The sequence below is a fragment of the Coenobita brevimanus genome, chromosome 52, assembly GCF_032717465.1.
Source record: "Coenobita brevimanus isolate Jiangsu-jjx chromosome 52, ASM3271746v2, whole genome shotgun sequence".
Lineage (NCBI taxonomy): Eukaryota > Metazoa > Arthropoda > Malacostraca > Decapoda > Coenobitidae > Coenobita > Coenobita brevimanus.
The window spans coordinates 35,757,040-35,769,364 of NC_137005.1; the positions used below are offsets into that span (position 1 = coordinate 35,757,040).

At 43.5% G+C, this 12,325-nt stretch overlaps 1 protein-coding gene across 1 annotated transcript in view; it reads right to left on the reverse strand.

The window, feature by feature from the left end:
* The window catches only part of LTV1 (LTV1 ribosome biogenesis factor), a 113,338-nt gene that overhangs the window by 28,631 nt on the left and 72,382 nt on the right, over window positions 1–12,325 (reverse strand). The window contains exon 7 of the mRNA XM_080272919.1: window positions 2,850–3,074. Coding sequence (XP_080129045.1) covers window positions 2,850–3,074 — 225 coding nt within the window. The remainder of the gene's footprint in view (window positions 1–2,849; window positions 3,075–12,325) is intronic.

A 12,325-nucleotide genomic window follows, 5' to 3' on the forward strand; every position in this document is an offset into this window, starting at 1 on the left:
GAAAGACCGGAGATCATAGGCAGCAGGATATACAGACAGAGAGAGACAGTTCCAGAGTTGACCTGTTGCATAAATGAAAGACTGGGAGTAACGGTCAACTCTTGCATTAGAGCTGGACAGAAAAGGGATGAGAGTTTGCTGCCAGACGGGTGCTACGCGCCCGTCGTAGAGGTGGAGGAATGCAAGCAGACAGTTCAGAGGAGCAGTGACCATTAAAGTAGTGACAGAAAAGAGATAAAGATGCAACAGTGCGGCGAAGAGACAGAGGTTGAAGGGAGTCAGTAAGAGGAGGAGAGTTAATGAGACGAAAAGCCTTTGACTCCACCCTATTGAGAAGAGCTGTATGTGGGGAGCCTCCCCACACATGAGAGTTGTACTCCACACAGGGGCAGATAAAACCCCTGTATAGAGTCAACAATTGTGCAGGGGTAAAGAAAGAGCGAAGTCGGCTTAGCACACCCAATCTCTTGGAAGCAGATGTTACAAGAGATGTAATATGATCTTTCCAAGATAAGTCCCGAGTAAATGAAACCCCAAGCATGTTCAAGGATGATGCAGGATTAAGCTGAATATTATTAAACATTAGTGGGTATACCTGTGAAAGATTTTGTCAGGCTGATAGGTGTAAGAACTGAGTCTTAGATGCATTAAAAACAACCATATTATTTTTACCCCAGTCAGAGATATGAGCCAAGTCAGACATTAGGTGTGCCATAGCCTCATCCCTTGTTTGTTGAAGTAGCTGTTGAGATGGGCGTTGCGGGAACCGAATGGAAAGGTGAAGGGTAGAGTCATCAGCGTATGAGTGGACAGGGTTAGATGTACAGCTTAGAAGATCGTTGATGAATAAAAGGAAGAGAGTTGGTGATAGGACAGAGCCCTGAGGAACACCACTGTTGATAGATCTAGGAGAAGAACGATGGCCGTCTACAACAGCGGCTACAAAACGACCAGAAAGGAAGCTAACGATGAAGGCACAGATAGAAGGATAGAAACCATAAGAGGGCAGTTTGGAAATTAAAGATTTATGCCAGACTCGATCGAAAGCCTTTGAGATGTCAAGTGCAATGGCAAAGCTTTCGCCAAAGTCCCGAAAGGAGGATGACCAGGAGTCTGAAAGGTAGGTGAGGAGATCGCCAGTGGAGCGTCCCTGATGGAACCCGTACTGACGATCGGAAAGAAGGTTGTGATAGGAAAGATGCCTTAAAATTTTTCTATTGAGAATTGACTCAAAACTTTTGAAATACAGGACATTAAAGCAATTGGACGATAGTTGGAGGGTTGGGAGTGGTCACCCTTCTTTAGGACTGGCTGAATGAGAGCAAAGTTCCAGCAAGAAGGAAAGGTACAAGTTGACAGATAAAAGCTAAAGAGTTTGCCTAGGCAGGGTGTAAGCACAGAAGCACAGTTCTTGAGAACAACAGGCATCTTTGACTAGATATCCCATTGTGTTTATACGTCAGCATTCAAATGACTGCTGGGGATGGGATGGCTGTACCTTGGCACCACTTCTTCTTGTCTTTTTAATATGCTGTTGCTTAGATTTGGATATTTCCAGTCTCATTTTTAAGAATTTCTTTTGGCAATTCAATCTCTAAAAAAAAAAAAATTAAAAAACATCCGTTTTAGTTTAATGGTTACACTCCTTGTTATTAATCTTTTTTTTTATAATCAATATTATTAATACTTTGGGGAGAGAGGGGCATAGTAAGGCTGAAAATGCAGGGGGAATTAGTACTGGTGTTATCATCACCATGTTGTCGTTGTGATGGCAATGGTCCCATCCTCATTAATGTGAACCCTGCAGACCAGTGGTTTTAGCAGTTTTCCTTGCAGTTCACCATCCTCCTTATAAGAGATAGGATGTGTCTAATTAGGCATCTCTATCAGTGACACTGTATGAAGGTCTCTCTGAAAGGGACAAGTACTGCAGACTCTAAACCTCTGAAAGGGACAAGTACTGCATCCTCCAACATCAAACCTTCAGGAACTACATTACCCTGAAAAGCACAAGTACACCTAGCCAGACTGCAAATCAGTGATCACCCTACCTTCCCACAACACCAACACAAAATACAGCACACAAACAATCCACTATGCACACACTGCAATGCAGTTCCCCACACCGCAACACACTCACTTCATTCACTAAACTATCACAACACTGATAATCTTACATCACAAGCTCAAGAAAAGTTCTCTAGAAGTGGCCAGTTTCCTGCAATCCATTGAGGTCACATACAGATAAGAATGCAACAATAACAACAATATAGGCTTTCAACCTTGAATTTTTCCCTTTCCTTGGGGGAAGCAGCCTAGGTATATAGATAGATAGATAGTATACATCTATCTATCTACTGTATTGCCAGACTCCTCCATGTCGTCCTGTCCACCGCCATTTCACTGCCCTGCTCCCAGCTCACACTCTCCTCTCTCATATAGCTTTCCACTCCATCCCTCCACCTCATCCTTGGCCTCCCTCTCACACCTCCACCTCACTCACATACACTCTCCTCATCAGTCTCTCTCTCTATCCTCTCCACATGGCCAAACCACCTCAGTGTGATTCTCCTAGCGCTTCCTATCACATCTACATCCACACCACAATGCTCCTTCACATCCTCATTTGTCAGTCTGTCTCTCTATGTGACTCCACATGCTCCTCTCAAATAACTCATTTTCACTGCTCTTACTCTTGACTTGTGTCCCTTCAACAAGGTCCAAGCTTCACTTCCATATGTCAGAGTTGTTATCACAATACTGTCATGTAGTAACATTTTCACTTCCATGCTCACTTCCCAGTTTCTTATCACTGCTTTCATATATAACAAAGCTTAACCATCACAAACCTCCTCTTTTTCATCATCACTAGCATTTCTTTGGCTCTGCATGTCAGTGATCCAGCGTATAATCCTACTTCGGTCATCCTGGGTCTCCAGTCCCTCCCTTGCTGCTATCTGCCTTCGTGACTGCTCCATAGCCTGTTTGAATACTGTGGATTCTTCTTCCACCCATCCTTCTACCTCCTCACCATCTAGTGCTCCTACTTGTTCTTCTTGATATTCTCGTACAAACTGTGAAAAAAAAGAATCCATTATTATTTGGGAAAAATGGGGTAATTTGGCCGCGAAAGGTGGTTTTTGCTAAATACAAACTGCCATGTATTAACACTTTTAACCCATTCTGCACCGAAGCCTTTCTCAGCTTTTGTGCCTAGATTACCGAGAGCCTGGGCGGCAAAGTTACCTGGAAAGCCCACCACTTTCAACTCCCCCCCCCCCCCATGAATATACCTGAAAAATGGTCAAAATAAACCTAGTGTTAGTACGTGTTCACTTTGGCCGTTTTCCGCCCCAAAACAGGTGTTCTGGTTAAGCATGCCCAGATTTGCATCAGATGACTACAGTACTTTCAGATACCGCCAGTGGCTGATATGGATAAATAGTCCAGTCTGGTGTGGAGTGGGTGGATGTATGTAGTACTTGTAGTATGAAAATGCAACCTGGTTTACATAATGCAGCCACAGATGAAACTATGATGATGGGAAGCTGGGGTTCTTCGCTACTTTTTCATATTTTCACATTCATTTTTCTTATACAGTATTACATTAGCATAAGGCACTATAAAAACTCGCATAAGGCACAATAAACACTTACATTGCACACAGTTGCATTAGTTACAGCAAATCACACATTTCTTACACTATTTTCCTCACATTACCTGATTTTATGATTTACTTCTATTTGCTTATATTTACTTATATTACATTCATTATATATGCTATTTATGCATCACTATCATTTAGTTCATCACTTGGAAGTTTTCCAACTTCAACTGGAAGTCGAGGGTAAGCACAATCTCTTCCTCAGCGTGGCATGACCCAGATTTGTGTCAGATGGCTACTTTTAGATATCGTCAGTGACTGATGTGGATAGGTAGTCCATTTTGGTGAGAAGTGGGTGGATGCATGGAGTACTTGCAGCATGGAAACGCAACCTGGTGTACGTAATGTGGCCACAGTTGAAACATATAATGATATGAAGTTGTGGTTCCATGCTGATTTTACATATTTTCACATACTTTTTTTAGTATTATATAGGTACTGTATAAGGCATGGGAGGGGAGGAGGGGTGTCTATTATCCCATTTTCTGTCACACAGTAAAGGCAGATGCAAATAATTTCCCGCAAATGTGAGGACTTTCTGACCACTACTTGGTGGTGGCCAGAGTTAAAGTTCAAGTAAGATGGAGGAATAGAAGAAGGGAAAGACGAGAGGAAGGAGTAGTTGCAAGGAGAGTGGAAAGGTTACAAGAGGATGAGAAAAAGGCAGAGTATAAGAGAGAAGTGGAGGAACGATTGGGCAAATATGAATTGGAGCAGATGGGGGACGTGCAAGGTGTGTGTAGAATATTTACAGAAGAAATATGTGCAGCATGTGATGTGGTGTGTGGAAGGAAGAGAAGACGGAGGGGGGTGCAAGGAACAGCGTGGTGGACTGAAGAGGTGAAACGGGCTGTGGCACAAAAGAAGAAAGCATACAATGAATGGATGAGAAATAGGGGCGTGGAAGAAGTTGAGAGGCGGAAGAGAGAGTTATATGTAGAAAGAAAGAGAGAGGTGAAAAGATTAGTAAGAGAGAGTAAGAAGAGAGTGGATGAGGAATTTGGAAGGAATTTGAGTGTAAAGTGGAGGGACTGTAAGAAAATGTTCTGGAAAGAGGTGAAAAGAGTAAGACAGGGTGGAAGTGAAGTTAGCAGGGGAGTGAAAGATAAAAATGGTAGATTACTAGTGGAGAAGGGAAAAAAAGTGAGCAGATGGAGAGAACACTTTAAGGAATTGTTGAACGTGGAGGATGGAAGTAATGCGAGTATAAGTGGCTGGGGAATGGCTGGAAGAAGGAGGGAGGTGAGAAGACAGGAAGAAATCAGTAGGATAGAAGTTGTGGAAGCAATGAAGAAAGTTAAATCAGGGAAAGCCCCAGGAATTGATGGAGTGTGTGGTGAAATGCTGAAGCATGGGGGAGAGATAGTAGTAGAATGGATGTGGAAGATGTGCAGATTGGCCTGGGAGGAAGGTAGAGTCCAGGAGGATTGGAAGTCAGGTATAATTATTCCCTTGTACAAAGGAAAAGGGGAAAAAGAAGTGTGTGGTAATCATAGGGGCATTTGTCTTCTTAGTATAATAGGAAAAGTGTATGGTAGGATACTTATTGACAGAGTTAGAGAAAGAACAGAAAAATTAGTTGGAGAAGAACAGGGAGGCTTTAGGAAGGGAAGAGGTTGTGTAGATCAGATATTCATTCTCAGATCTTTAGTGGAAAAGTTTCTAGAGAAGGGAAAGAAGTTGTATGCAGCTTTCATGGATTTGGAGAAAGCATATGACAGGGTGGATAGACAAGGATTGTGGAAAGTGTTAAGAATATATGGAATAGATGGGAAGTTGTTGAATGCTGTGAAGAGTATGTACGATGGTGCGAAGGCTGCAGTGCGTGTGGATGGTGAACTAAGTGAATTTTTCTCTTTGAAAGTTGGGTTGAAACAGGGATGTGTCATGTCTCCATGGTTGTTCAATCTGTACATGGATGGGGTAATAAAAGAGGTACAAGGTAGGGTAGTGGATGTTGGAGTGGCCCTGGTGAGAAAGGATAGTGTTTGGAAACTCCCTGTGCTGTTGTTTGCAGATGATACTGTGTTGTTGAGTGAAGACGAAGGGGAGCTGCAAGGCTTGGTGGATGAGTTTGAGAGAGTGTGTAAGAAACGGAATCTAAAGGTGAATGTAGGGAAGAGTAAAGTGATGGTCTTTGAGAGAGGTGAAGTCAGTGAATGTACAGCGAGATTGGATGGTGAGGAATTGGAAAATGTGAGTACGTTTAAGTACTTGGGTAGTGTGATGAGTAAGGATGGAGGTTTGGAGGGTGAAGTGCTTGAAAGGGTACAGCAGGGAAGAAAGGTTGCTGGTTCTTTGAAAGCAGTGATAAGAAACAGGGAAGTGAGCATGGAAGTGAAAAAGTTACTACATGACAGTATTGTGATACCAACTCTAACGTACGGAAGTGAAGCTTGGACGTTGTTGGAAGGACACAAGTCAAGAGTGAGAGCCGTGGAAATGAGTTATTTAAGAGGAGCCTGTGGAGTCACATGGAGAGACAGGCTGACGAATGAGGATATAAAGGAGCGTTGTGGTGTTGATGTGGATGTGATGGGAAGCGTTATGAGGAACACACTGAGGTGGTTTGGCCATGTGGAGAGGATGGAGGGTGAAAGACTGACGAAGAGAGTGTATGTGAGTGAGGTGGAGGGGGAAAGAGGGAGGGGGAGGCCGAGGATGAGATGGAGAGATGGGGTGGAGAGGTATATGAGAGAGGGGAGTGTGAGTTGGGAGCAGGGGAGTGAAATGGCGGGGGACAGGGCGACTTGGAGGCGATTTGTTTGTGGCCACCCCAAACGGGATTGAGGCGTCTGGCAATAGATAGATAAATATATATATATATATATATATATATATATATATATATATGGAGGGAGGTGAGAAGACAGGAAGAAATCAGTAGGACAGAAGTTGTGGAAGCAATGAAAGAAAGTTAAATCGGGGAAAGCCCAAGGAATTGATGGAGTGTGTGGTGAAATGCTGAAGCATGGGGGAGAGATAGTAGTAGAATGGATGTGGAAGATGTGCAGATTGGCCTGGGAGGAAGGTAGAGTCCAGGAGGATTGGAAGTCAGGTATAATTATTCCCTTGTACAAAGGAAAAGGGGAAAAAGAAGTGTGTGGTAATCATAGGGGCATTTGTCTTCTTAGTATACAGTAATAGGAAAAGTGTATGGTAGGATACTTATTGACAGAGTTAGAGAAAGAACAGAAAAATTAGTTGGCGAAGAATAGGGAGGCTTTAGGAAGGGAAGAGGTTGTGTAGATCAGATATTCATTCTTAGATCTTTAGTGGAAAAGTTTCTAGAGAAGGGAAAGAAGTTGTATGCGGCTTTCATGGATCTGGAGAAAGCATATGACAGGGTGGATACACAAGGATTGTGGAAAGTGTTAAGAATATATGGAGTAGATGGGAAGTTGTTGAATGCTGTGAAGAGTATGTACGATGGTGCGAAGGCTGCAGTGCGTGTGGATGGTGAACTAAGTGAATTTTTCTCTTTGAAAGTTGGGTTGAAACAGGGATGTCTTTACCTATTTGTATTTACCTATTTGTAGTATACAGGAATTGAGCAATGCTCGTGTTGTCCTGTCTCCATATCCATGTCTCCATGGTTGTTCAATCTGTACATGGTTGGGGTAATAAAAGAGGTACAAGGTAGGGTAGTGGATGTTGGAGTGGCCCTGGTGAGAGAGGATAGTGCTTGGAAACTCCCTGTACTGTTGTTTGCAGATGATACTGTATTGTTGAGTGAAGACGAAGGGGAGCTGCAAGGCTTGGTGGATGAGTTTGGGAGAGTGTGTAAGAAACAGAATCTAAAGGTGAATGTAGAGAAGAGTAAAGTTTAAGTACTTGGGTAGTGTGATGAGTAAGGATGGAGGTTTGGAGGGTGAAGTGCTTGAAAGGGTACAGCAGGGAAGAAAGGTTAGTGGTTCTTTGAAAGAAGTGATAAGAAACAGGGAAGTGAGCATGGAAGTGAAAAAGTTACTACATGACAGTATTGTGATACCAACTCTAACGTATGGAAGTGAAGCTTGGACGTTGTTGGAAGGACACAAGTCAAGAGTGAGAGCAGTGGAAATGAGTTATTTAAGAGGAGCCTGTGGAGTCACATGGAGAGACAGGCTGACGAATGAGGATATAAAGGAGCGTTGTGGTGTGGATGCGGATGTGATAGGAAGCGTTATGAGGAACACACTAAGGTGGTTTGGCCATGTGGAGAGGATGGAGGGTGAAAGACTGACGAAGAGAGTGTATGTGAGTGAGGTGGAGCGGGGAAGAGGGAGGGGGAGGCCGAGGATGAGATGGAGGGATGGGGTGGAGAGGTATATGAGAGAGGGGGGTGTGAGTTGGGAACAGGGCAGTGAAATGGCGGGGGACAGGGCGACTTGGAGGCGATTTGTTTGTGGCCACCCCAAATGGGATTGAGGCGTCTGGCAATAGATAGAATAGATAGATAAATATATGGACTTGGCAATTAATGGTACTATGACTTCTGTACATATACGGACTTGGTAATTTAGGGTACTATAAGTTAGTCCATATATGCAGTAATCCCTATACTATCCGGACGCCCACTTTCTGGACACCCCACTTACCAGACATTGTGGGCCTAGACCTTCAGAACCCAAAAATGGCCAAAAAAAAGAAAAATATACCCCAAACATCCTATTTTTTTCCCTCCAATAATTTGAAATTGCCGCGTGGGTCTGAACAGCTGTTTACACCAAGGCCCCTTCACCCATTCCTTCCTCCCCCCTCCCCCCTCCCCTGTCAGGGTTGCCATTTGGTATTTTTTATTACCAAATGTGGGCCAATTTGGTAATGAAAAATTCGTTTGGTAATGAATCAGAATAATGCATTACCAAACGGATTTTTCACATGTATGAGGAGATGGTGGATTGTCTGCACTCTCCGATTAGTCTGCTAGCCTACATAGCGTAAAAATAATCAACATGCTGTTAACGATAAGGAGAGTGATTACATGTATTTCCACTTGCATATATAATTAGTGAAGAATAAATGCTTCCTTTAAGAATTTAGTAATGAAAATTTAAATTTGGTAATGAAAATTGAGGAGTTTGGTAATGTGGCCAAGTTCAGATCTGACAACTCTGTCTCCAGTTACAGCCTAACCTTCGTCTGGGGAAGACATCCATCGTAATCGATGCCTCATGTGCTCGTTATTTTAGAATAAACAGTGAGTGAAACGCAATACCTCTCCACTAGACCAAATGGGAATTTACAGTGTTGTGCAGTGTTAAGAAATTAGAATTTAGAGTGCAAAGGATTAACTGTGGAGTGCAAACTGGCGGTTGAAACTGGCGTGGTGCAATTGAGAACAGAATATACAGTGCTATACAATTATAACTCAAAGTGCAACGAATTAAGTGCGGCACAACACTGGATTACTCTACGTGTTTCAAGAGCATTTTCACCACCGCCAAAGCCTTAGAGAAGGAGGCCGCAGACGTGCTGTAAGTACCCTGTACACTGCTAAATATTTTCCATAACCACTACTAATTCCTCATTCTCTGGTTCCTTTTCATTTATTTCATGCTTTATTTCCATTACTGGTGTGAATAAGGTCTTAAATATGTTTAAATAGGTCCTATGCATGTCCTGTAGGAAGTTATTTAGGTGCCTTTCAAAGTTAGGCTGGGTTAGGGTCCTTAAGTACCAGGCCAGCAGGCAGGGGCCCACTTTCTGGACATGCCTTTGGCTCTATTACATTGGATAGTGGAGGGATTACTGTAGTCCCCTTGGGCATGTATACAGTGGTCCCAGCATTTTTTCCACAAGTTCATGCATACCTAGAAGGCTTCAGGTGTGATAGTCTTATGCATCTCCTGTGATTCTGTCTGGATCTCCTCAATTGAGTCAAACTGACGTCCTTTCAGTCATAATTTCAGCTTGGGAAACTGGAAAAAGTTGCAGGGGGCAAGGTCAGGCGAATAGGGTGGGTGGGGAATGACTACTGTGTTAGTGGAAGCCAAGAACTGCCGGACAATAACTGATGTGTGGGCGGGGGCGTTGTCAAGATGCGGATCCCAGTCCTTGTTCTTCCACTGTTCTAGACGTTTGTGGCAGATGTTCTCTCTCAGACGCTGTAAAACTTCACAGTAAAACTTTCCGCTGACAAATTGACCGGGTGGGACAAATTCTTTGTGAACAATCCCTTGGATATCGAAGAAAACAATCAACATCGACTTGACATTGCTGCGCCATTGGTCCGCCATTGGAAAATCGCCAAACCACCTACACACCACATTACAATAGCAAGCGTAGCTCAACAACATGTTCACTCACAGACACGGCCGGGGCCACATTGACGCACATGGGGTGCTGCTAACTCCTCCCAGCGGCAAAGGGCAAAACTGCAAACAGTTGGCTCCCTTTGTTCAAATTACTGGAACTTTTGGACAGAACCTCGTATATCATCATCACCATCATCCGGACCTCCTTTCCAATCCTAGGGCAAGGTGAGAAGTAGCAACATCCAGGCAGCCCAAGTCTGCCCAATCTAATGGTCATTCTTCCATTCACCCACCATTCAAGCCCCCAGAATCCTGGCTCTACCTGATACACCAAAAAACTTTTACCACATTCAGCAGCTTCACATAAACCTATCTGGGACTCAATCCAAACACTGTCACATTAAAAAGAAGTGCCAAATTCCTGATCTTCTACCTCTTCTCACAACATTTATCCAACCAGCTCGATCTTTTTCCCAGCTCCCTCGACTCACCAACTTCCATACCTCTCTTTCCCACACACTCATCCACCATATCCCTTCACCTTCCCCTTGCCTAATCTCGCCTCCTCCCTCCTTCAGATTCACTCAGATATACCTTTTTCACCACTCTATCGTTATCCATTCCCTCCACATGATCATATCATCTCAGTACACTCTCTTCAATTCTGGTGTCCACAGACTTCCTCACACTGCATCTTCCGCAAATCACATTATTTCGTATCCTATCCACTCTCTGTACTCCACATACATTCCTCAGCAGTCCCGTCTCCACTGCTCTTACTCTTGACTTTTCATATTCATGCCACACCATAGACTCACATTCATTCATTCACTCATCATCCAATCCAACGTTGCCCCATAAGAAGCGTAGGAGCCCAGGGCTAGGCAAGTTAGTCCTGACATTTAAGATGAGAGTGACCAGCCTCACTCATCCCTGAGTGGCATTACGTGAGCAATAAACCCCAACCACCCCTTGGATATAAAACTTCACCGGCTCAATCCGACTGGAGTGCCTTAATTACTGTACCCACTAAACCACCCGGCGCCATAATTTGGTTATATAGTTACCACCCAGCGTAGTAAATGGTTTCCTGCTGTACAGGAAACTATTTGGGTTGTCACTCAGTGTAGAGTCACCCACAGGCAGAAGGAAAAGGAATGAATGAAGGAAAGAAAGACAGAAGAGGGAGTGTAAAGTCACCCGTAGGCAGAAGGACGAGGAAAGAATGAAGGAAAGAATGACAGAAAAGGATGGAAAGAAAAAAGGATGGAAGAGAAGAAAGGGCAGACACCCAAGAGAAGCACTACATCGAGTGATATGTTAAAAGTTGGTACTAACGCTCCTTCATGTAAGCCTCACACAGCTGCACCACTCAAGCCACTGTTTTTTATCAAGGCCTTCACAGCACCAGCTACTTTCCTTTCTTCTGTCACTACTTTCCACTTCTTTTGCACACTCTCCTCTCTTTTCTCCCACTGTACCCAGGTACTGGGTGCCAATTCCAGTCTCTCTCCGTTCACTGCAACATCACACTGGGAGTCACCTTCTTTCTTGATTACCATCACTTTACTCTTTTTGACATTTACTCTCAAGGCACGACACTCACAGACATCAGCAAAACTCTGAACTAGTCTACCAAGCTCTTGTCCGGTGTTTGCAAGTAGCACTGCACCATCAACATACAACATATTTGAGATATTTCATCCATCATCATTCATTACCAACACCATCCCTCTCTCCATTACATGTGTTTTAACTTCTCTCATCACTCCATCCATATGTACGCTGAACAACCATGGGGGATATCACACAATCTTGCTGCACACCCACAACGACCATGAACCATTCACTTAGATGCCCATTTACCCTTACACATGCCTCACTACCATCATAAAAACTCTTGACAGCACCTAGCATCATACTATCTACGCCATACATGTGCAAAACCTTCCACAATCCTTCTCTTTATACTTTGTCTTATGTTTTTCCACATCGATAAATACCATAAACACTTTATAATCCTTCTCAAACGCTATCTTCACTATCTGTCTTGCTGCAAATATTTGATCCACCATCGTCTGCCACTCTTAAAGCCACCTTGTTCATCACTCACTATGACTTCTGATCTCTCTCTTACTTAAAGCCACCTTGTTCATCACTCACTATGACTTCTGATCTCTCTCTTACTTTATAATAATTCTTCCACACACCTTCCCTAACACAGTCAATAGACTTATCTCACGATAATTCTTACACTCACTTCACTCACCCTTATTTTTGTACAGGGGGACAATCACAGCCTTTTTCCACTCTACTGGCACAGTTTCATTCATCCATCCATTCTCACATATCTCCAACAAGCACTTCACTCTGTTCTCTCCACTACACTTAATCATCTCTGCATACACCTCATCAACCCCAG